This window comes from Lithohypha guttulata (genome assembly GCF_036872675.1).
Source record: "Lithohypha guttulata strain CCFEE 5908 chromosome Unknown scaffold_2, whole genome shotgun sequence".
NCBI lineage: Eukaryota > Fungi > Ascomycota > Eurotiomycetes > Chaetothyriales > Trichomeriaceae > Lithohypha > Lithohypha guttulata.
In genome coordinates this window covers 1,559,322-1,584,086 of record NW_027042751.1, presented here as the reverse complement: position 1 = coordinate 1,584,086, position 24,765 = coordinate 1,559,322, and the positions used below count along the sequence as shown (strand labels likewise).

General features: G+C 49.4%; 8 protein-coding genes across 8 annotated transcripts; 5 read left to right on the top strand and 3 right to left on the bottom strand.

Annotated features, from left to right (window-relative positions):
• Positions 1-1,260: 1,260 nt before the first annotated feature.
• LTR64_002690 (uncharacterized protein) lies at positions 1,261-4,169 on the bottom strand (the record flags this gene model as incomplete). The annotated part of the gene is made up of 2 exons (XM_064897058.1): positions 1,261-1,299; positions 1,353-4,169. The coding sequence occupies 2 exons, from the start codon at positions 4,167-4,169 to the stop codon at positions 1,261-1,263; spliced, it is 2,856 nt and encodes a 951-aa protein (XP_064756008.1).
• A 569-nt stretch (positions 4,170-4,738) lies between these two features.
• LTR64_002689 (uncharacterized protein) lies at positions 4,739-7,654 on the top strand (the record flags this gene model as incomplete). Its single annotated transcript, XM_064897057.1, has 1 exon — positions 4,739-7,654. One exon carries the CDS (start codon positions 4,739-4,741, stop codon positions 7,652-7,654), a length of 2,916 nt encoding a protein of 971 aa, XP_064756007.1.
• Positions 7,655-9,396: 1,742 nt separating this feature from the next.
• On the bottom strand, positions 9,397-12,375 carry LTR64_002688 (uncharacterized protein; the record flags this gene model as incomplete). Its single annotated transcript, XM_064897056.1, has 2 exons — positions 9,397-12,339; positions 12,364-12,375. The coding sequence occupies 2 exons, from the start codon at positions 12,373-12,375 to the stop codon at positions 9,397-9,399; spliced, it is 2,955 nt and encodes a 984-aa protein (XP_064756006.1).
• A 559-nt stretch (positions 12,376-12,934) lies between these two features.
• Positions 12,935-13,398, top strand: LTR64_002687 (uncharacterized protein; the record flags this gene model as incomplete). The annotated part of the gene is made up of 2 exons (XM_064897055.1): positions 12,935-13,047; positions 13,101-13,398. 2 exons carry the CDS (start codon positions 12,935-12,937, stop codon positions 13,396-13,398), a joined length of 411 nt encoding a protein of 136 aa, XP_064756005.1.
• Positions 13,399-14,314: 916 nt separating this feature from the next.
• LTR64_002686 (uncharacterized protein) lies at positions 14,315-15,273 on the top strand (the record flags this gene model as incomplete). The annotated part of the gene is given in 2 exon segments (XM_064897054.1): positions 14,315-14,333; positions 14,345-15,273. The coding sequence occupies 2 exon segments, from the start codon at positions 14,315-14,317 to the stop codon at positions 15,271-15,273; spliced, it is 948 nt and encodes a 315-aa protein (XP_064756004.1).
• A 759-nt stretch (positions 15,274-16,032) lies between these two features.
• Positions 16,033-16,970, bottom strand: LTR64_002685 (uncharacterized protein; the record flags this gene model as incomplete). Its single annotated transcript, XM_064897053.1, has 4 exons — positions 16,033-16,456; positions 16,507-16,635; positions 16,683-16,908; positions 16,961-16,970. The coding sequence occupies 4 exons, from the start codon at positions 16,968-16,970 to the stop codon at positions 16,033-16,035; spliced, it is 789 nt and encodes a 262-aa protein (XP_064756003.1).
• A 376-nt stretch (positions 16,971-17,346) lies between these two features.
• CCT5 (T-complex protein 1 subunit epsilon) lies at positions 17,347-18,993 on the top strand (the record flags this gene model as incomplete). The annotated part of the gene is made up of 2 exons (XM_064897052.1): positions 17,347-18,265; positions 18,338-18,993. 2 exons carry the CDS (start codon positions 17,347-17,349, stop codon positions 18,991-18,993), a joined length of 1,575 nt encoding a protein of 524 aa, XP_064756002.1.
• Positions 18,994-21,730: 2,737 nt separating this feature from the next.
• On the top strand, positions 21,731-23,448 carry LTR64_002683 (uncharacterized protein; the record flags this gene model as incomplete). Its single annotated transcript, XM_064897051.1, has 2 exons — positions 21,731-21,824; positions 21,881-23,448. The coding sequence occupies 2 exons, from the start codon at positions 21,731-21,733 to the stop codon at positions 23,446-23,448; spliced, it is 1,662 nt and encodes a 553-aa protein (XP_064756001.1).
• Between the last annotated feature and the right edge of the window lie 1,317 nt (positions 23,449-24,765).

Here is a 24,765-nt window from a genome sequence, read left to right as displayed (position 1 = left end):
CCGGCATGCTGTGTCGATCTTGCCGACATTTTCAATTGGATGTATGCATATAAATACGCTCCATAAAGGGTGCCTGCTGCTGCCCTGGGATAGAAAAGTTGCACCTCAATCAATCGACCAGCGCCTAGAGCCCAGTGAAGGCCGTCTTGGTGACCCAGATATAACTTGGCCTGCGTTACAAACACCCCTGCTTCAGCTAACATGCGAGCCACACATCCTTGAATATTCATGTCCGATGTGGCTGTGAGCCGATAAGTGCCCATGTCAGCCCAACCATGCTTGCAGCTCTATACTTTCCCCTGCAGGTTGACGTGTACACAAATGCGCCGACTACTCAAAAGTTGACAGGTACAGCTCGTAAGAGTCACGTTCTGAAATGTTCCAGTTCTCGGAAAGTAACAAACACGATTGCGAGGCGATCGTCAGGGCCGTCAAGAAAGTGCGGGTATGCATCGTGGTTGCAGATCACAAGCTAGCGTCCGCATCACTGTGTGATATGTGTTTATGCTACGTCTGGAAGTCCAGAAAGGCGCAGTCACAACATGGCTGTGTAGCTGTTATTTTGACCGCGACTGCACACCGCAAATATCTAGGGAACGCATATAAAGTGCTGGCCATGCTGAGATCTACCTGCAACAGAATCGACGTGGGTTGCTTTAATTGCCTTGCTTTACCCAGTAATCACGATTCTACAGACTTGACGTGCATGACTGACAGCAAATTCAGTGGCGCCACTTCTACAATGCAAAATCTGGCTGTGCTGCAGTGCTGTTTCCCTAACGTTCTGGATCAAGATTCGTACTGATGGTCGCGCCTGCTGGTGATATGTCAAAAACGTGGCAGCTGCTTCCTATCGTACAATCCCAGTAGTAATCAACGATACGTACCACTAAACAGTGCCAAGTTTTGATTGGCGCCGATCTGGAAGAGGTGGATCACTTTCTATGCATCGATTAATTGTCGCGTTTGAGTAGACCACCTCGTCGCGTGGAATGAAGCACGCTAACAATGTAGGGCAACAGTGCAAGTCAAATCAAAAGGACTTCCAAAGTGTATATGCAGACGAGTGCTGGACAAGCGGACACGTCAGCGGCCTTTCGCGAAAAATACTGTACGTACGCCCACGAGAGAGGATTGTTGATTGCGCTGGAGGATGGCCAGTGTTTAGAATACGCTACAACGAAAACCAAGACATGAAAACTGTCCAACTTTGGAGACAGGAAATGGCATGCAAGGTTGGCAACAGAGACGACGCGATTTCTACCAGATGCGTTTTGCAACCATCTCATAGCGCTTGACCTGTTGTCACACGTTAGCCACTGTCGATGTAATTCAGCACGATCAATGCTCACCTTCTCCAGGCCTTCGGCACTGTAACCGCGTTCCTTCTCAGAATCCTTTCTGGCCTTGTCTTTAGTGTCTCTTATCCTGAGTGCTTGCAGTCCTGCAGCGTCATCCTCGTAGATAGCACGACGCTTGTCATCGTCCACTTCAACAACACCCCATCCACCAACTCGTCGACTGTCGTCAATGTGGTAGGACGGATTGCCAGACGTCTCGCGATGCTTCATTGATTGGTACCGAGCTCTTGAATACGCCAGGAGGCTCATGCCAAGGATGAGTTTGCAGATCAAGAGTACTAAGAACATCAGGAGAACGACGAGCGTTGTAGTAAAGTAGGTCGTGACTTGAGGACTAGATATCGCCGCCGGCAATCGGTTGAGAAATTGGTCCATCTTCCTGACAAGCATACCTGCTGTAGATGTTGGCATGGTCTGAGTAGGTGAAAACTGTTCATGTAAGCTGGCCAAGGTTGCAGATTTACTGCTTGTTGGTGCTGGGACCCAGGAGGCCACGAACATCTGATATGTCTGAAAGCCAGCTCGAATCATGAGACAACTGAGAGGTATGACAGGTAGCCCAAGACGTTTGGTCAGGTTCTGCTCTCCAAACGCGTTCGTGTAATAATCCTTGGCCAGGATATCCAAGAACCGTCCATAGATGACCGGTTTCACATTGTTGAATTTGTTGATATAGGCGTGCTTCAGCCAATCAATCAACATCTCCGATCCCAACACAATAACGAAAGGACCAAGCACGTGTGTGATTGTCGGCACGTACGAGCTGACAGATGCAAGCATTGAAGGCACAATCATAAATGACCTGGGCAGTATTGAGGCTGCAGATAAAGGCGGCGCTGCTTGTGTGATGTTGGGGTTGTTAGAGGTTGTAGCGGTAGCTGGGACTGAGGACAGGTTTGGCAGGCCAATACCCAGGCCGCCAGTCTCGACAATATTGCGTGACGCGATGATCATCAGCATATGCCAAAGCTGAAACCTTTCGACAATGTCGGCACAAGTAACCTGGAAAAGACTCTCCCTTTCGAACTTCTTGAAGACGGTTCCCTTAATCTCGACAAATTGATTAGACATTAACAGAGTGATTAAAGCATTAGAGTAAGAGTTGACAGCCACGTTCAACGTGACGACTTGGTAGAAAAGGGCGATGGAGTGCAAGACACTGTATACCAGTGCCAGGGCGAAAAGCCATAAGGGTCGTAGTATCTTGCTATGACCGTCTGGCTTACGCTCAAGCGCTTCTTGCGAGAACAGACACTCAAGAACGTCTTGCCCAATAGCTGAAAGAAGACGATCACAAACCTCGAGCAGGTTGTAGATAACGTAGAGTTTAATGGCAGCTTGACCTCGCACCCAGTGATACATGCGGCTTGCGTCGAGGGTAAGGAGTACATAACAGGTTGCCATAATCAAGAAACCCTTTATCAAGTCAGCTTTGTCATCTGGCTGTAGATTAGAAGGCATTGACTTTAGTCTTCGATGATGCTTTCCAGACCGAGGTTTGATCTTGGCAAGTGTATCTTGCGGGACCTGCATCTCAGAGCTTGTTCTCGACAGATTACCACCAGCCACTTTATCCCTTGTACGGCGCCTTCGATACATGCGTTGACTACCGGTGTACACGTAGTCTGCCACGAACTGGCATTCACGCAGCATGTTCTTGCCAAAACTTTCGCTTAGCATATAGATAGACTTGACCATGCGAAGGGGGAGAATGGTGAAAGTGTACAACCACGAATCAAGACATGCTAGAACACCAAACCACATGACACCTTCGAGTTGATGAGGCAGGAAAAGGAAATTGAGCAGGCGCTCGATCTTGACGCGTGATGATTCGTAAGGAAATGCATTGGCAGAAGAGCGGTGAACATAATTCTGGGACGACCGTTGTGATGACAATTCTAGCTGCAGATACGTTGACAGCCATAAGGGTGGGAGTGGGATTGAAGCTGGTAGAGGGGAGGGCAGTTGACGTCGCGGGTTGGAGTGAGTCCTTGGCTTGACCTGCTCAGTTCGAGAGCTTGCCCTTGATTTTCTGTAATCTTGCGGAAGCGCCGTTGGACTTTTCAACATAGCAGGAGTTGACAAAGCCCTAGGCACGCGAGGTCGATCGGACATAGTAGTTGGCCCATGAGCTGGTTTGTCCTGTCCCACATCAATAGTTAAATTGCGGGGCCTCTTGTTCAGTTCTAGCTGTGTAGCCTGGCTAAGATGGCCAGAGGCCTCACTGATTGAGGGGCTGCGCGGCTGCATCAGTCGGCCTCCAGCAGGAGGCAACCACGAGCTCGACAGATATGGTGAGCCATCCGTGTCTGTGGCCTGTTCAGAAAAGCTTGGAGAATGGACTGCAAGGAAAGCCGGGCCTGAACATTCTGCAAAGTTGTCAGGTTTCTCTGCTGAGGAGTCTTTATGAACGCGTCTCTCTTTTGGTGACAAGCCCAACTCGCTGTTTGACCTCCATGACTTGTAATCGAAACCCTTACCGCTGGTTTGGCCTGAATCGATATGCCCATTTCTGTCGTAGGGCGTCGGTTGATGGACTACTGGCGACAGGGGTTTTGCATCAGATAATGTATCTTTGTAGCGTTGGTTGTTGTTGCCATTGGATATGTGTAATGCTCTTCTCGAATCGTGCGTACTTGTGCCTGTCTGAATGCAGCCATTCGTCTCCACGGCAGGCTCAGGTCGCTTGAGGCAGCTCTCAATACCCTCTATGGCAAGTCCGTATCTTTCAGGTTCGTTCGGAGGAGTAGGTGGTGCTTTTAGGGAAGTCTCCTCTGACTCGAGGTCACCGTCGTCGAAGGCCGGCATAGCGGTGGAAGACAACACAGTCGGTGGCTTGATTCCATAGCGTAATTTTAGGACTGGCGTAGCCTTCAGGTGCTAATTAACGAGTGACTTCAATGCATACTATAGGTCTGGATCGCGAATGATTGCAAGAGTTTGGATTCTTCTTACGAGGAGTTACGGCAGAGACTCAAAAAGATGGGTCATATTGTCCCGTCAGGCTTTCAGGCGGCCAAACATGGCCCCCCGGGCCTGTTTCTCGTCGGTGGCGACTTCCTGAGCGGTCCGCGTGACCGACGACGTTGTTCCTTGATAATTCCAGCTCAATCATCTTACTACAAGTGACTCTCTTGCGTGAAGCATCAGTGTAGAGTGTTGGCATATCGAACAACCAGCCTCTGAGATAGAACTTTTCCTGCTGTTGCTCAAAGTCCGGTCTAAGTTCTCAAGCTAATCGGTATTCGAAATAAAGTTACTGTTTATCAAAGTCAATCTGTAGTGCTGGGGATGACTAACCATTCTGCAAGCGGAACCGTGATTTGCTTACAGCAGACGATACAGCTCAATACACGGTCTGCTTTAGGCTCAATAGTATGGACGACGTCAACGGCATAGAAGAGGAGTTGTCCAATTCTCTTCATGATTTACTGAGAGGAATCAGCTCGCCGTCCTCACAATCTGTACATACACAATGGAGCTCGAGGCTACAGACACATGAGAGTTCCACCACCCAGACTACTCGCCCTTCGTTACCATTGTCCTCGAATGTGACATCTAGTAGGACCACACCGAGGCCCCATGGCCCACCACGGAGCAGGACAATTTCTACACCGGCCGAGCGCGACGCTTCAGCCTCAGAGCCAACCCATCTCCTGAACCAGGTCAGCCCACCTCCACGTTCGATCTTTGTGTCCGGTCCACCGACTTCATCCGTTTCGGCCAATACAGCCCACGCTTCACTCAGTACCACTTCGGCTTCTGGTAGCTCTCTCCCGCTTTCTGCTTTGACAGGCACTGGATTAAATCGGAGGCCTGCTCAGAGACCTCCCGATCTTACTATATCTACTGCCAGCGCTAGTATACCAGGCATCGAGAAGGATGTGGACGATCTGGACAACACCCTCGCTCACGATGGAATTGATCTAGGACCCTCCAACACATCTCAAAAACTCTCAAGCCTGTTCGTGAGTGATACGCCTGGGCTTTTGTCTAGAGAGCCTACACAACTCCGACCCTACTCGAATCCGCGAAGTCCACCCCCCGACGCGACTACCCTGATTGGTCATCTCTTATACAATGGCTTCCTCGGCGGAAAACACTCGGACATTACTGTGCACGCCTTTGGCCAACGCTACAGATTACACAAGCTCATACTGGATAGAGCTCCATACTTTTCGTCGGCCTTCTGTGGCCCGTGGACAGAAAGTTCCGCCAATGAAGTGACAATCGTTCCTGAAGAGATCGATCCAAACATTACTCAGACTGCCTTTGAGCTTGCGCTGAAACGGCTGTATGGTACTTCGATAGCTTCACAAGAAGAGCAAGAAGCTGTTGGTCTCTTCGCGACTGCCTGCTGGCTTGACATGCCCGATCTTGTTGATGTTGCTGTCGATTACATTCTAAAGCAGATGACCACAACAAAATTGCACACTCTGATCAAGCTTGTGACTACGAATTATTACGGTAGACCCGGTGATCGCATCCTTTCTTCTGCAAAGGCAATGCTTTGCCGTGAGGGTTGGGAAATGCCGTATGAGCACTGGGACTATGTACCAGCCGAGATCATTCGAGAGATCGTGGGAGGAGACCCTTTCTACGTTCCGGGAGAATGGGAGCGCTGGTTTCTGACGCTGAAGATTCTGAACCGCAGGCTCAGAAGGCTAGCTATTGAGGCCAACTTAGTGGATGCGAGAGGCACTTACCTGCATCCTCCGCCACAGTCCTTGCGCTTTTTTGCAGTGAGGTTTGACACTACTTATCGTAGAGATACAAGTTTCGGTGTACAGAGACAGTGGTCGGACAGAGATGATGGTTGGTGCTCGCTATACACTGCACCTGAGGTGAGCCCGCTTCTTGTCCTGCTCGACGAGGGTATTCATTATGTCCACCTACGATTTGAGCAACTACAGCATATCCGAGCATCAAGAGACATATTAGGTGTGCCAGTGATACCAGACAAGGTTGTCTCCGATGCACTCTGGATGCAGATGGAGCTTCGACAACGTGTGCTGAATGCGCACGAAGGCGATTTGGAACTTGGATTTAGTGAAATTGCAGAAGAACAGGACGAGCCAGTGGTCGAAGATTTGCTTCGCGAGTCGGTCAAAGGAAAGGAGAAGGAAGATGTACCTCGAATTTCCCGCACCACATCCGATTTCGAGATGGACTCAGGTTCCTGGGACGGAAATGGCAGGCCTCGAAAGTTCTGGATTCCTTCGTCGGACGTGTCTTGCATTGTAGGGGGTGCACGAGATGCTGTTTCAACTCCAGCAGCAACCACAAGTGGAGACTGGTTGACCAACGCGACACGTTTGTCGGCGAGCCTCGAACCAAGCGACGTTGCATGGGCTGCTGATTTCGCTGGTAACGTCTTTGAAACTACGTCGAACTCGCGCAACGTGGCTTCATCTTCACCACCACGTTTCAGTCATTACCCTCCCTTCAGATTTTCCACCGAGTTTCCGAACCCTAGGACTCTGAAGGAGAAGAAGCGAGTGTACTCGCAGACCGTCTGGTACGCCGGCAGCATGTGGAACCTGTATATTCAGCGGATCAATACACAAAAGGGTCAACAACTCGGCATATATCTTCACCGAGCCAAAGACAAGGACCCATCTGACGATCCTCTAGCACAATTTGTTCCAGCCAGTGTGGACGATCGTATTGGACAATTAGAGCGCGAAATGCTTTTGCGGAAGGCCAATCCTCGACAGCATCCGTCAACGTCGTGGCACGAATCTGCAGGACAGGAGCACGATGAGCGTTCGTCGCCAACTCGCGAATTTGATGGAAACACGTCGATGCTGCTTTCTCCAAGCAGAAGTATTTCCTACTCAGGTCCTGGTTTCATCCAGAAGTCCTCACAGCAACCCTCGAAACCAGCTAATACACGTGCGCTATATCAGGTACACTGTAAAAATGCATCCAGCGATTCTGATGGTGCGAACATGCTGCCGGAATCACCGAGTTTTGATGCAGCTCTGATTCGGGCAAATCAGCAATTCGTTTCATCAATCTCAACGATGCCTCCATACACTGACTCGCGGAGTACTATTAAGACATACTTCAAGATCTATAGTCCAAGCAAGGCAGGTAGGTTGCTCAGTGTATATGAAAGTGCGCCGGATAGTTTCAATTTTGGCAAGAGCTGGGGATGGAGGAGCAGTCAGCTTATCCTCGATGATGGAATTGGATACGATTCGGGACTGACATCGAAACCTCCTACAGTGAGTTTGCCAAACGGAAAAGAGAGCAAGCTGCGATACATGGTGGTCATCGGCATCGTGTGACGTGACGACAAGATCTTCAGTGCAAACCAAAGCTTAGGACAAACTTTCCGGTATTGAAGCAGATTTGAGACTGGCTGCACTCTCGCCAGGCATCAAATAAGCACGGGGCCGGTGGTGACTGGGGTGCCAAGCATTTTTAGGAGTTCAAGTGCGCCAGCCGATCCTCAACAATCACTACGATTGGCTCCCACCCAGCTCGATCTGCAAGCCAAGATTAAAGGGAGGTTGAATTCAGGGCTTGAAACAACGAACCTTAACCAGTTCACGAAGTACTTCGTGATGTGAGCATCGCTGCTCGTCTTCTTTTTCTTGTCGGATGCCCTTCTCGCGACTTCACATTGCACAAACGTCAATTTGATCACAGGACCCCAATCGACACAGCCTTTGCGATTCCGAATTCTGAGCAGGTCTCATCATACACGAACTAAAATAGTCCTGGGTCCCACGTGCACCGCCAACATGCTCCCCACAAGTTTCGGCGCAATGAACCAACAAACTAAGATCGCGATCCTCGCAGTCTGTCTTGTCGTTATATCTGCCCTCTGTGCGGTATTGCTGTGCTTACACAAACGTAAGCAGTATGTGAAACAACGGCACGCGTACGCATCGCCTCAAGTCTCGAGAATGGAGCACGGCACGTACAACCATGAATGGTACGGCAAAAGCAATGCTGTTGATCACGCGGAGACAAGAAGGGATGGATACGAGAAGATCTAGTACCTGCTCTTTGAAAATCGCAACACTAATCATTGCGATGTGATGGTTCAATACTGGGAATTAATATCTTGCTGGTGGACGCTGATTTTGTTCTTGCACCATTGCGAACACGTGACACCACATTTAGCAAGCAAGCAAAAACTATCAACCTGCGGTATCTTGCTACCTAGCAAGTACTCGTATTCCACGGTTTAAAGCTTTACCTGCCTACGCCACATTACATGGCTATACTTTGCAAGACACTATAGCAGCACAGGCAACAAGCCTCCCAGATACACAAATTTTGGCGTCGGCATCAGTCCTCGAACCACAACGATACATAGGACTGCTGCCATAGCCGGGCACAGATTCTTTCCGGCGCAAAGAGCTGGGAGCATTTGTCGCAAAATATGTGGTCTGAAGTCGTCTATGCTATCGATGACGTAGGGACGCTGCACAGAGAGTCCAAAGAAGGTGCGTTTCTCGAACAAGGGCGAGAATGGGGGTTGTGTAGAATGGCGCAACACAACTTCTGAAGTGTTTCCCTTTTCCCCACGATAATGTTCTTTGAGAGTGGCGCAAGCAGCCGGACACCAGCCAAGCAGCTAGGAGTATGTGGTGGTACGAAGTTGGAGATACAGATGCTGGAAATGCATCATGTCAGACCACAGGATTGTACAGGAAGCAAGCAACGAGATAGGTGCGAATTATCTAGGAGATTGAGTCGTGGCCTCGGCCTCGTAGAATTGATACACTACGTAGTGCCTATCACTCGGTCCTCACCATGTTCCTTTCTGTTGCGACTTTCGCGTTCCTCAAGCGTGTAGCATAGAATTTTGCGTAATTCGCGAATGTGGTAATACTCCAGCTCGGATACGTAACTTGCGCAACCGTGCTTCCCTCAATAAATTCGCTCGTCCATCACATATTGGGTACATATCTTGCTGTTTACATACATACAGCCCAGCTCACAACTCTTACTCTCCCTTGTCGCTCCCCCCTCTCGAAGCAGTATAGCATCGACCTCCGTTCCCATCAAGCAGCTCCTAGCGATGCAAGAGGAACCTCCGTCTCCGCTGCACCCCCGCCCTCGTATGCTTCCGCTCAACAAGCCCAATCCCAGCCTCCGTCCCACTCATCAACGCATTATCGTCAGCAGGCGTCCATACCCCACCAAAATCATCCGGCAGGAACGTTTTCGCCTCTTCAGCAGTTGGCATTCGCGGTTTATACTTTAGACCGCAGGCCTTGTTGCGGTTTTTGCGGTTGAGTTCCCAGACGTTGTAGGAAGCGACGATTTGTGAGAGGAGGAGGGAGGAGGCGGTGGTGTTGTTGAGTGTTGATTGGAGTGTTGTGCTTGCGAGGCGGAGGAGGGTATTGGGAGGTAGGGATGGGTATTTTTGGAATTGTTGTGCTTCCCAGGCTTGGAGTTCGTCGGGTAGGGCGATGTCGGTTGGCCAGAGAGATTCTTCTCTGTTGTTGTGCGCGGATATCTCGTTGATAGGACCACTTCTATGGTTCGGTGGGTTTGAGTGAGCAGATGGCTGAGGTGGATTAGGAGCTGTTCGTAGTCGAGTAGGTGCTGGCGCATGTACAGCCTGTGGTTCCTCCTCAGAGCTCGACTCAGCAGTTTCGTCAGATGAGCCATCATAGACATTACGAAGTTGAGCTCTTGTAGCGGCATCATCGTCCAGGCTTCCATCAGGCGGATCTGAGTCAATAGTCCTCTCTGATATAGCAGGCGACTTGCTTCGTGTAACTGGGAGCTCGTCAAGAGGCTCGACTGATTGCAAGGCAGTATCTTGACTAGTTTGTTGAGCCTCAGCTTCGGCCTCAGCATCGATCATGGTCACGTCTAAGCCCAATGTTTCCCAGCCTCCCTCAGGGGAAGGCAGGTCGAGCTCAGTATGTTCTTCATCCACCGGAGCACATTCAAACAGAGCTTGGGTCTCGATGCGCTTAGCAACGTCCTTGCTTGTACTGTTCTGTTCGTGCTGCACAGCGTATGCTTGTGGGTCGCTTACTACTTCCAACTCCGTGGCTCTGTCCGTGGCTGTGATGGCTTCCGCAGCCTTGTCGTTTCGTGACGACAACTGATCTTGACTGGCAGGCATCTTCGGAAAGTAACCCTCTTGTTCATCTTCAGTTTCATAGCTGTCGACTTCGTCCTCCATCTCTGTGAAGTTGTTTCTAGGGATGGTGCCTTGAGCAGGAGTCGCAGTTCTCCTCGTTTGACTTTGTTGAGGTGTGACGTCGAATCCAAGAAAACTTGACTCTGAATCAGATGGCGATCCTCCGATGCTAATCTTCTGATTTTGATCCAGCTCGTCATCCTCCAAAAGGTCTAGCAGTAGGCTGCCCTCATGCCGCGCCTTGTCTTCCTCTTGATCCCATTCGCCGATTCCACCCCCATCGAGATGCACGTTCTTCGACATTTCAGGTTGGTTTTGTAAGGCGGTCTCGAAAGCCATAGATTCTTGAGATGTGGATGCACTTTTTGGTGGCAGCTGAAATGAAACGGGAGGCTTTTGTGCTGTAGATGAAGGAATTGAGTTTGTTGTAGCATTTGCACTTCCCGTAGAAGCGTTTGTAGAAGATTGCTTGTTAGAGCTTGTTTGTGTGTAAGTGACATGGTAATCGAGTTGAGTCTGAAGCTGGGAAACGGGCTGGGAAGTGGGCGGGCTCTGGTCGAGCCTGTGCCCAAAGAGCTTCTTCTTGGGGCTGAGTGTGGTCATAGTGACCTGAACTGCTTGCGAAGGTTGCGATGTGCTCTGTGTGGAATTTGTCTGTTGGCTACGCTTTCTACCTTCGTTTGCATGTACTTCAATTGGCGGGTCCATTGATCTGAAATCCGACACTTCCGCTGGGAAGAACATAGCATACTCCTCGTCTGGAGCGTCAACTATGCCGATCTGCACTGTCTCTGCATGAGCCCTCTCGATCTCAGGTTCATATTCCTGCTGCTTGCGTGTGTAAAGACCAGGCAACAACTCTTCGTCGTTGAAGGTAGGCTTTATTTTCTCCTCATGAAGCTTAGTGTTGTGCATGTGCTTCTGAAGTTGCTGACCTGTATATAATTTATTTTGGCGCTTGTACTGCGGCAGAATAACTTGTTCATAGTAGGCTTGCCATTCACGAGCTAGGTGACGCTTCCGGAGAGCTTCCAGTTTCTCCCAGTCTTGTGCCAATTCGGCAGAATTTCGGAGGAGCAGAAAAGGCACAGCTCTGTACAAGTTCTGAGAGTCATTTATTGAAAAGCCATACGTTTGCGCTGCTGCTCTGATGTGTTTTGTTAGGAGCAATTCTGCTTGCTTGGTGTCTCGTGGCTCGAGTTCGGTACCTTGATTGTCTAGTACTGTATTTTCGTCTGCCTGCTCGGACTGCGCATCTGTATCTTGTACCTGATGGTCGAGCTCGACGTCATCCAACCGTCTCCTCTTCGTGGCTCTTCCTTGTTCATCGATGGGGACTTCACTCGCAAGGTCTAAAGCAGGGTCGGCATCTTCAGTGACCTTCATGTTAGTTGCATACTGGACATGGTGTAAGTACCTGCCTCTCCAGCTATGGTAAGAATGATGCGGGTGTATGCGAGCAAGTTGCTTGTAGATGTTTTGACCAGAGAAGCCTCCTCCATTCTCACGAAAAGGTGTAATCCAATCGTACAGAATCTGATCATCAGCTGCGGTAAAAGGAGTTTTCGTAGTCTTAGGGGCAGGTCTATCTGTATGACTGTGGACAGCACTTTCGTAATCACCAGGATCCTGAAGCTCGTTGGCTTGTAGAGAGTCTAGGACAAATCTGTAGTCATGGGTGCATGGGGAAAAGTATGTATTCTTCTTATGTGGATCGACTAAGCAGTAATCGGCGTTTTTTTCCAATTCTACAACAACTCCTCCTTCGTCGCTTATCCTTCCTTTCAATTCACTCCTCGAGGGCAGCGTTTGCGACAACCAGAATTTCAGGGATGTGAGCAGCTTCTTAGAACTGGACTGTGGCACTTCAGCAGTGCTTACCTGCTGAGCCATGGTTGTTGAGGGATTATCAGGCTGGGCTGCCGTGAAAGTGCTAAGTCGGGTGAACTGAAGGTAGCGAAGACCATAACATTGATGAACAAGGAGGTATGCGCCAACGTGCTGTACCAGTAGTTCAAAGAAATGCGACGCGGAACCAAGACGAGCTCGAGCGGAAAGAACGCGGTCGGTCCTGCATTGCCAGATTCAGGTAAAGATCCCGTATGCACTGCACGTGAAGAAACTACAATGCCGTTGGATGGCCCGAAGGTGGTCTTCGTTCCCAGAGCCGAATCAGTCCCTGAACATCTCTATTTCTTCTAGTCTGATTGGTAGGTGATCCCCAACTGTGCGGCCTTGCCCCACCTCACAACTTTCTGAATCGATGGACTATCAATAGTTGATGTTCAATTTGTCCTTCCGTATCATCGGACAACACCTTCGTTCTGCTTCTTGCGACATACCACCTCTACTTCCTGGACGAACTGCCATATACGAATCTTTTTTCCTGTACGCCTGCTCGAGCCTTGACACAAACTATAGCGTGGCCACTTTGCTCTACATTTAATTCACAATGTCTCAAGAATTCACTTTCAAAGAGGTGGCTGCTCACAACACCAAGAAGGATCTCTTTGTCATAATTCACGACCAGGTCTACAACAGTTCCTCCTTCGTGGACGAACATCCGTAGGTCCAGCCTGACTCACCATACTTTTCTGTGCAGGCTAACATACTCACAGAGGCGGTGAAGAAGTCCTTCTCGATGTCGCCGGTCAAGATGCGACAGAAGCCTTTGAAGATGTAGGCCACTCAGACGAGGCCCGAGAGATCTTGGAAGGTATGAAGGCTGGCACTTTGAAGAGAGTGGACGGTGATCCCGCACCAAAGGTCGCTGCCACAGACAAGGTCTCGGCCGGGCCTGGTGGCGCAAGCAAGAGCGACAGCAGTTTCGGCGTTGGTCTGTACGCTGTCATCCTTGTTGGTGGCCTTGCTGCATACTTTGCTTATACTTTTATGCAATCGAAGGATGCGAAATAGAGAAGGATTGAGGAGAACCACACAATTACACGACCCCGGTTATTCTGCAGAACACACGGGGGAAGTGGGGGCTGGAGCTGCCTGAGAATTTACCGGAAGACACGCCTTACTTCATTCATCATGTGTCCACATTGCATATAGACAGCGTTGTTGTGTGAATACTGGAGTTCTGGTTTGTTGAAGATGTCGAGGGCCTGGAGCCGCTGCAGAACCATGGGTGAACTGGCCACACAGACGCGATTGTCTAAGCGGTGTGCGTGGACACCAGCAAATTATGGTTCATTACCATGCTCTGATTCGAGGCAGCAGAGAAGATTCATTGTGGCAGCAGCATCAAAAGACCTTCAAACCTATCTTCAATCTCAATTTTGGTCTGCATCTGACTTTTTTCAACGTGTTGTCTTACGTTAAATGCCGTGTCTGGCTGGATATCACTCTCTTTACTGGCATCTCTCCTTGCTTAGCCTCAGTCACCACTCCTGCTTGTAGAATTAGAAGCAGTGTCAGTTTGAATAGGTAGCAAGCGTCGTCACGTGGCTCTGTGCAATCATAACCTTTCCAATATTCGTGGCGTTGTAACCATCCTGAACACCTACCACATCAGTTGTAGACGGCATGGCAGACACGACTGGCTTCCGAGCAAGTAAACGGCGGAGGCTTAACACCAGGGAGCACTTGCGAAATGCTCCAGCTCCAGCAGATGATGTCGACGACCAAAGAGGGGAAACGATCATTCGAGCAGACAAGCGTCGGAAGACCACACGCACAGGGATGCATTTCTCTAACACAAGACAACAGCCGCACGAAGAGGCTTCCAACCACTCGACGGCTTTGTCAAAGATAGCTGAGGCGAACACAGTAGCAAATGGAGGTCTTTCCAACCGCTTCGTTGGGCCTGGTCGCTTAACACAACAAAATGACGAGAATAGAAAAATGTAGGTGTTAGTACTTTGCGCGCTTGCCTTAATATATATCCGACTTGACGAGCGGCACGATGAGCTCTCTTCTGATGCCATTCGACCACTGCTTGGCTTTGAAGTCGACGAGTCGAACGCTGACCAAGACGACGACGACGACGAGTTCTCCTCGCCTGAAGATGTAGAGGAGGCACTCGCAGCCATAGAGGAGATATTCTTCTCGTGCTTGAATAGATTGAGGACACTGTCTAACACTGCAAGGATGGAATACATAGACCGGTCAATGGCTGAAAGATTTAAGTCTGCCATATCCACCTCAAATACACCGTCGGACGAGCCGCCATCGAAGAGCGAGCATCAATACACGTCAGAGTCAGACCTCGAATTCGAAAACGAAGCACTCAGGTCATCGATAGAGCGAACTAAATCTCATCCTGACAAACACTCAGCTCAACATCTCTCCGAGGTCGATCTCGGGCCATCGGCCGCGAATTTTAACCTAACCAGAACATCAGCAGCACTTACTGGTCAGTCTCTCGATCACTCCGCCCCAACCAAAGGACGGAGGAGGAAGCCTCGTCTGGGCCGCAATGGCAAGCCGCTTCGACCACGTCCTCGAAAAGGCCCAGATCCGGAAGACATCGAGCGCGCTGCACTGGTCGAGCAAGTCCTGCACGAGAACGGGTATGGCACTTACGATGCAGCAGAAGAGATTGGTGTTGGCAGAAGGACAGGACAGGACGAGGCAGCTGATGAAAAGATAGCATCTGAGTTTCAGCAGCAGTTCCTGGATGCAATTGCGGAGAGAAAAGAGAGGCAGCAGAAGCAAAACCAAGCTGCTGGTTCTAACAAAGACACGAGTGCTACTATCAGTCAAGGTCCAAGATTAGGAGGCAGTAGGAGTGCTAGGGCAAGGATGGCTGCAGCGCAGACAGCGAACACGATGGAGAAGAAGTGATGTTTGGGAGATAGGTATTATCTCGTCAAAGTGACCGTTAGGACAGGCTGAGAGGCCGACGACAATCGCAATCAGTATGGAATGCAACTGCCGCGCGAGCGATGGCGGGAAGGCAGAGGCTGTTGTTATATTCATCGTCTTTGCGAGTTCGTACAAACAGCTAGGAAAAAGGTGTCGACACGTTGCTCGAAATCTGGTCTTACTACCCATTCTGAAGATTCGCCAACTTGGACGTAATCTACGACAGAGGGAACAAGACAAGTTGTCCCTAAACTTCGTCGAGTTGTCGTGTGCTGTTGCTTTGCTGTTGTTTAGGAAATACCATACACGCGTGACTGCCTTCAATCGCGTCAAATTTGTACCGAATTACGTAGTAGCTCCTCTTTGTCCGGCTCAATCGCTAACAGTACTAACAAAACCCCATTGTTGAACATAAAACTCCACTTGACCAGAAAAGGAGACGTCAAATTTCATGCTGATATCACACCATTTTGTAATACAAGCCTCGTTCAGTAAACGAAGGATAATGGGTGTGTTGTCCTGGTTCAAGGATTTTCGGGTAACGTCCCATAGTTGTGCAATTCTCATGTGCTTCAGCCAGCACCGAAACGGCCAGCTGTTTACCGAGAATTGCTTACCGCAAAGTTCCTGTTACAAGGAGATAGAAACGTCAGTGAATGCTCAATACCAGTGCGCCCAATCACCGAGCTGGTGGTGTACAAAGTGATTTTGATGGCTCTTTTTCTTCTGGCGTAATGTTTATACTGACAAGTGCTTTTCGTAAAAGTCCAGCAGTCTCTGAGGACACTTCTTCCGGACCACACCGTTCTTCACTCTTGATTTCTTGCCGTTCTTGAAGACTATGAAAATGTAGAGATCGCCGCTTGTCTCCCTTTCGACGGTGCGTATCTCTTTGATGTCGATTTCCCAGTTATTGCTTTTCGGTTGCCAGCTGCTGGTGAAGTCTTCTCCGCCGTCATCGTCGTCTTCTGCATCGGATTCGTCTTTAGTTCGCTTCTGTCTCTTGGCTGGTGGTGCTGGAGAGTCTTCGGTGGCTGACGCTTGACTGTCTGTGCGTAGTGATTTTCTGGAGGATTTCTTCTTTAGGTCTCCGCCGCCTGTTGGCGGTTGAGGAGCTCCTCCGATTTTGTGGTGGTATTTTGCGAGGATGTCTCGTGATCCACTGGAGGGAATGAGCAAGCGCACAATGGTGTCGTAAAGATGGAGACCTACACAAGGTTCTCCTCTGGTTCAAGAGTATTCTCAGACGTAGGATAGTTCTTCCACTTGACGTTATAGAGAAGAACGTATTGTTTGCCTTTCCTTCTGAATTCGTGATCGTGAATAGCTTCGACTTCGTAGCTAAACACAATATTAGTGCAGTCTTTTGCGGGAGGTTGATCACTCACGCTTCCTCTTCATCTTCTTCTTCATCATCGTCGTCGCCCTGAACGGAAGCTGTAGGCGACACTCTCTCCTTCTCCTCCTGCGCAGCCTTTGCGCCATTTGTCTCTTCGACGTCAGTCATAAAGTCGTCCTTCAACTGATCTTTGACCTCTACATCAGCTTCGACCCGAGACTCTGTATGCGCAGACACTCCATTGACATCCTCGTCGTCGCTGTTGTCGCTTAGAACTGCTCCGGTATAAGCTTCCTAGCGGTTGCGCCGAGTGGAGTTGTAACTTACGTGGTGGCATTTTTGACGCGAAAGTAAGCACAGAGCAGACACAGAAGAAGGGCTATTGAGAGAGTGATTTTGGATTGAACAACGCGACCAGCCTCTATCAGACGTGACGCGCTTTGTGGAGAAAGAAGGTTAGTTCTGCCTGGGGCACAAACATCACTGTCGAAAAAGGCGCTAAGGCATTCAACCCTAAACGTGGGTGTTTGAGGTCCACTGTCCAAATGTCCCGAAATTTTGTGAAGGCAGACTTGATACATGCGACTAACTGCATATACTACTCGAAAGCCCTGCATTTGCCGAACTTCAAGACTGAATGCGAGAACACTAACCACAAGGCCGTAGCTTGCAGATCCTTATATTGACGAAGTGCCTGCGGGCCATTCGCAAATATGGCGATGCAGCTGGATATGTCTAATGCTCAGGTGATGAAAGATGAGCAGGGACGACCTTTTATCGTCGTACGAGACCAAGGCAAGAAGAAGAGAATAGCAGGTACAGAGGCCGTGAAGCAGCACATCGTGGCAGCAAGGACAGTAGCCAATATTGTCAAAACCTCCCTCGGTCCACGAGGACTGGACAAAATCCTTATATCCCCAGACGGCGACATCACGATAACAAACGATGGTGCAACTATTCTGGGACAGATGGAAATATCAAATCATATTGCAAAGCTGCTGGTAGAGTTGTCGAAATCACAGGATGACGAGATTGGTGATGGTACAACCGGCGTGGTGGTTCTGGCAGCCTCTTTACTCGAGCAAGCAGCAGACCTCATCGACAAAGGCATACATCCTATACGAATTGCGGACGGCTACGATCAAGCATGCGAGGTTGCGGTAGCACATTTGGACGAGATCAGTGACGAGATACCATTTACAAGAGAAAACACAACAAATCTACTGAAGGTTGCAAAGACGAGTCTAGGCAGCAAGATTGTTAGCAAAGCCCATGACCAGTTTGCGCAGATAGCTGTCGATGCTGTCATGTCGGTGGCAGACCTGGAGCGAAAAGACGTCGATTTTGAGCTGATCAAGGTGGATGGTAAATCTGGTGGTGCTCTTGAAGACTCGTTACTGGTCAAGGGAGTAATCATTGACAAGGACTTTTCACATCCGCAAATGCCGGACGAGGTTCGAGATGCCAAGATTGCCATTTTGACCTGTGCGTTCGAGCCTCCAAAACCGAAAACGAAGCACAAGCTGGATATCACATCCGTCGAGGAGTTTAAGAGACTGCAGCAGTACGAGCGACAAAAGTTTGAGGAGATGATACAACAGATAAAGGACACTGGCGCCAACCTTGCGATATGTCAGTGGGGGTTTGACGATGAAGCAAACCATCTCTTATTACAAAACAAGTTACCTGCCGTACGATGGGTAGGTGGTCCCGAGATCGAGCTTATCGCCATTGCCACAAACGGCAGGATAGTCCCTCGTTTCGAGGATCTCAGCCCCGAGAAGCTTGGTAAAGCCGGCGTAGTCCGAGAGATGAGCTTTGGCACCACCAGAGAGAAAATGCTGGTTATCGAGGAGTGCGCCAACACCAGGGCGGTAACCGTCTTTGTAAGAGGCAGCAACAAGATGATCATCGACGAAGCAAAGAGGTCATTACACGATGCACTCTGTGTCGTCCGGAATCTGGTCAGAGATAACCGGGTAGTCTACGGAGGTGGTGCCGCGGAAATTGCATGCTCTCTGGCCATTGAAGATGCTGCAGCTAACAACGCGGGCCTAGAACAGTACGCTATGAGAGCTTTCGCGGATGCGCTTGATGCCGTGCCGATGGCGCTAGCAGAGAACTCAGGTCTTAGTCCCATCGAAGCTCTTGCTGCTGTCAAATCGAGACAAAACAACGAGAAGAACAGCAAACTTGGAATTGATTGTATGCAGACCGGCAGCAACGATATGAAGGAACACTTTGTTATCGATCCATTGATTGGCAAGAAGCAGCAACTCCTGCTGGCGACGCAGCTGTGTCGACTGATCTTAAAGATCTCGCAGGTCATTGTCCCAGGTGAAGAAGGTTCGGAGTATTAGAGCGGTTAGGTTCACGTATCAAGTATATGTTAGCGTTCCCTGGTTTAGGGCATAAAGAAGCAAGCACGTTTGCAAGCGGTAAGGTGCATCAAAGTGTGATACCCAGGGTTTACTAGAAGATGAAGCACAGTGCTGTGCGAACATACTTGTTGTACTTGTCTGAGGCCTAAGCTCATCATAACGGCTGGCAATAGATTGACAAAAATATTGAGTATCAACATGGTGGTCTGACGCTCGAATTTGTCACGCATTCAGAACCAGGAACCATCCATGCTCCTTCTTTTCTTGCTCAAGTATGCACCATTAATTGTGCGTGTCGATTAGACAACGCTTCCCAGAAGACGCAGCTTGTCTGTTGAAACCATTGCTCTGGTGCCAACACCAGACAGTGGAGGAGGAGGAGGAGGAGGAGACACTGGAAGACATCTAACGCTCGATTGTGCATGATCCCGCGAGTTGAAGCCAATTGTACGAAATTCGGATGGATGAAAAGAAGGAATGAGATTTGCTTGTTTGTGGTGGATGGTCGAGGTTGTGTCCCCCACGGTCTACTATTGCTACGTTATTTGGACTACTGATGGTGTGCCATGTGAGTACTACAGTAGCTACATCTGCATTCGCACACTCATTCTGGTAGACCTCCAAGATAGATAAGCTTCTCCTGACACAAATTCCACAGTCAGTGGCTGAAGCGTGGTATCTGTTATTTCTACGAACAACGAAATCAATTGGTTGCTTCCAAGACAACGGATGAAGCATGCATGCATAAAACTCCGTCTCGGAACCAGATAGTGGCTGGAACTCGGAAGTGGCTGTTTACCGCCAGTTTTTGTCAAACAATTCATTTGACCACTCAGCTTCTTGCGTTTGCCCTTGTGATTTCGAAGGTCGTCAATACTTTCGAGACGAAAGATGTGGTCGTCGTTCTATCTGCTGCGAGCGCCGCTCCTTTCCCAGGGATAGGATATTCGACTAACAGTAAAACTTGTATCTGTGATTGAAACGTATCACATGAGCCACATTGTGCCTGTCGCGCATCGAAGGAGATGAGTTTCGCTACGCCTTTGTTGATACGATTGTCTTGTTGCACGATGGTTGCTAGGTATCTAGCGTTGTTGAAGTCGATAACGATTATGTCTAGTCACCTTGAACTTCAAGATGCTTGACCGCGACAATCTGGAACGAGGACCCGTGCAGCCATCTCAGATCGGTACTCCACAACCCGGTCCATTCCCCGATTCTGCTGTCACTTGGAACTCCCCTTAGCCTTGGGATAGCACCTGGCGGCGCCGACTAATACATGGTATATCTGGGTGGAAGGATGGAATATCGTCTCGACTAGACAGTATTATTTCCTCTTATTCTTGGTTCCGCATTTTGATGGATCGAAATTCTCTCAGTCCCGTTACATCTAGAAGTTGTGTATTCAGGCTGTTTCCGGTCGACGGAACGTCCGTGCGGATAATGTACGTGCACCACTTTCTGTCCGAGGTACGCAATGCAATGTCTTGAGAAAGTAAAGCAATGTTCTCTTCTTCAGAGCTCTTCATTTGAGAGAAGAGCTCTGAGTATATTGACATTATCGAGGTACTGCTTTGTTTCCACGAGTATTCATTCTAACGTCATCAAACTTCTTTGCCAGTAATATCCGATTGTCCGATCTGGAGCAAGTCCGGCGGCAGGGGTCTGGTCCTGAGGAGGTCTCGAAGAGGAAGGAAGCGCCAAGTGAGCTCGGGCGGAACAACAGCCGCAGATACTTTACGGAGTATATGGGGTGAACCAAATCAAGGCTTAGTCTGTCCAGTAGACTTTTAATAGTGTGACTTGCCAGAACAAGCTGGCAAGATGGTGAAGAAAGTTTGTGCAGCAAAAGAAACTAGAAACAGGAACTGCTAATAGAACACATGACCACCATGCGTGACTTTGTTCAGATACGTAGCAGCGTAGTATTGGTGAAGTTTGAGTCTGCCCAAGTGCAAATTGGTGCCACGTTTGTAGCTTGTCCATAGAAAGCAAGAGCGCACGAACTAGCCTGCGGTTACTCTTGCACACAAGAAGCCAGCTCAGAAGCCGCGAGTCAAGAAAACTGTCAGCAGGTACCAGACAGTGGAAAAGTTAATGCGCCTAGCTCTCAAGTGCTGCAAGCTATTCCAGCAGATAGTGAAGATCTCTGTCCAAGCACATGACCAAGTTCTGCGACCGGCGGCGGCGAACCAACATCTGTGTACCTCCGTACTCCGTACGCGAATCGTGCCCCTGGATGTCCCGTGTCATTACACCCCAAAACCAACGGTGATCGCTGGCCCTGAGCTCTGGAGTCTGTGTGCTTCTGGTGCTGGAGCCCAGCCGGAGTGGTCCACCGCCAACGCCCTGGCATGCCATAACTGCCAGACATCGCCCTCCTTGCTGCATTCAACTATTTCCTCTTCCGTGTTAAGAGAACCCTACCACTATACCGATCTGGTTTCTGGCTATCAACCCATTCGATTGCATACTGCTCATAGCAACGCACATCCGGTGCTTGAGACTTTCAACACCGGCACTTCTCATCATCGATCACCTATTTCACCCACCGCGTCTGCTCTGACATCACCACGACACCTGCGAACGGCGCAAAACCGTTGAGCCTCTTTTCGGCCGGTCCTTACGCGTTCTTCACTGGCAACAAAGAATTTCGACAATAAAGCAGGTTTCCCCATCTTATCGCTTGCCCACACGCGGGCACAAAGACATCAATATGCTCCATGCCGCTCCAGTGCTGGAGCTAAAGCTCGACAAACTACACGAAATCGACCCTAGGAATGTGGAGAATTTGTTTGGGATGTGGACGGGTGAGTAGGACGATAAGATCGCCTCTCTGTTGGGCGACACTGACTTTTACATGCAGTGTTCTCGAGGTGTGCGAGCACGATCCCAGATGGCAAGAGGTTGGAAAACATGAGCTGGAGAGTGTGGGCAAGAGAAACTTTGTGCTGTCCGCCACAACCTGAGAAGACTATTGTACCAGCGATCGACATCCCCTTACCACCGAAAGAAGACGTTCCTTCCTTGTCAAACTCACTAGCCTCAGTTAGCAGCGATGGCGACTCAATACGAACGCTAGAGCACTCGGCTTTGAGTAAATCCAGAGGCGTTGAACAACACTTGACACCTACTGGCTTGGAGAAGATCATCACCAAGATTCACGAAACAGAGCACCTGGTACCATTAGACCCAGAGATACGCGCTTGTGTGGCTGAAATGTCGCCTCCAAAGCAGATCTCGAAAGATTCGCCTGTCTCAGAAAACTCAGACCAGAAATCCATCAATTCCAACATCGAGTCATCTTGTATCTCGACTGCCACTAACACGACGAACGATACCACGGGTACGGAGCGAGACACCCAACACAGAGGTTCGGACACCAGCGTCTCCTCTAGTGGTCTAATACGTTCTGGTAGTGTAGTGCACGGTTTCTCCCCTGTTCCGTCGATACGAACGAGAGGGAGCTCGTCCATCAGTAAAGCCATGCCGGTTCTATCTAGAGGCACTCCCAAGAATGCCACATCAAAGAAGACTGCCATGTTCACCATGGGTGGCTCCTCCGAAGATGACGAAAGCTCTTTCGAACAAAATATGTCCTATCGACGACAGATACTTGAGCCGAGGAAGAGCAGCTTGTCTAAAAGCATGAGTCACGATGACAGACCCAGACAACAGAAGAAGACTACTTCCTTTCGAGAGGTTGTAGAGCAGCACAATATACAGACAGGAGGCAGTCCTGCCGATGATAACGCTATTGCCAGCGATGACGAAGATGACGACTCTGCCATCGATGACTCTGCTATCGAAGAAGATGACGAGGACGGTTGGGAGGACGAACAACCAGAGGAAGAGAAGTCAACGGTGGAATCTGTCTTCAAGCGAGTGGACAGCACCGCGCATCTACCTAGTCGCCGTTCCATACTTACTGCTGGCTTGACAGAAGGCGATCGAGCGAAAGGCCTCCTCAGTGCTGCGTCAAAGTCATCGCCAGCTATCCGACGCATGGACAGAACATCTTCACACAACGGACTCTCGATAGCGACGTCTTCAGATGGCAACGACGAAGAGGGACCTATGATGATGCGACCATCGAATAACAGCAGAGCAATCCCAATCTCACCACCAAATCACCAGGCAGCTTATGCAATGGCACATTCCCCGCGGACTACACGGCGGAACATGCTCTCTACCGAACTTACAGAGTCACTACGTAAAAATCTTTTGTGGGAACGACAACAAAAGAATACAACAATCAACGCATTCCTCAAGCGAGAAGCCAAATCTATGGCCAATCTACACAGAGCTGGTCAAACGGCTCGGACACAGGGCGGGCCCACTCGAAACCTACCATCTCGCGAACCTATAAGGAATAATAACTCCTTCGATGACTGCTTCAATGTAGCCAACGAATACCACACTAAGGGTTGGTGATCCTTGGAATTACGTCTGCATGTCAAAGGAAGCATATACATACGTTTACGGATGCAAGTCCTGGTTTGGAAAATGATCCAGCGTTCACGCACGATCATCTATAACTGTATTTTACTATTTTGCTGCGTTCAAGCGATTACGAATATTGGCATGGCTACTATGGTCGACTGTGGTACGAGCCATACTCGCAATGGGCGAGGCAAAAGTTGGTTAGAGCTCAGATTTGAACTCAGGATCCTGAAAGAGACGATTAGTCACGAAGTAAGTCGTAATGACAGTTTTGATATATGAGCAATCCAGTTTCACGCGACGCGGATTGAGCCGACAAGGCTGTGTAACTATACCCTGTTCGCCGCAGCGAGAGCATATTACGCAGATATCGTAATACTGATACTTTATCTGGATTCGAGAGCGGTGAGGATGAACAAAATAACAAGTTAGTGGTACCATGTCTTACAAGTACCAACAGAAAGTTTGGATTTGTTTGACATGTGCGACTCTAGAATTCGCTAGCTTTGGGTAGCACGTTGCCACGACTAAAATACATACAATTACTGAGCAGAAAGTTCGTCTTACACACGTACGTTGCATTGGATGATGCTTGTTTCTTAGCTGTAGCTGTGCCGTCTATTGAACGAAGAATCGCCGAGGCCGTTTGTACGTCGATTGTCGCACGATAAAGCTTCTTGCACATGAACGAGGCACACCTTTTTTATTTCTGCTGCGTTCATCGAAATTCCCCCGGAACGTAAAAGGATAGCCAGGGCGAAGCAGAAAGTCCCGGAGAAGTACCGACGCGACCCAGCCAGGAGCGTTACAACCCGAAGCATCAACTAAAACTCAATACTCTTTACCACGCGACCGAGGTGTTGTGTTGGTCACATGCCGTTACGAGGAGGGAACGAGCAATAGGCTGTTGGAGGATGAATACGGGAACGTTTGTTAGCTACGGCAGTTAACAAAGTCTATGTTACCTAGTTAGATGTGGAAGGCGCTGCTGAAACCAATCGAATTTTGTTGGGAAGATTATTTCTGACTGTTTCGATGTCACACCTGCGAACATGACCATCTGTTCCAGTCCAATACTGGCCAATAATAGTTATGCTATATCGCTGCTATTCTTCTCATTTGTTGCAGGGTCTAGAGTGTGTGTGTAAAGCACGTGAATTACAGGTATTGATACCTTCTTCGCTTATCTGCAAAGTGTGCGAGCCACGACGTTTCTGGCAGTTGTCAACACTTCCAAGAAGCAGGAGATGCACCGCAACAGGACGAATGAAAGTGTGCAGTGCAAACATTCAATAGCCACCAATCGTC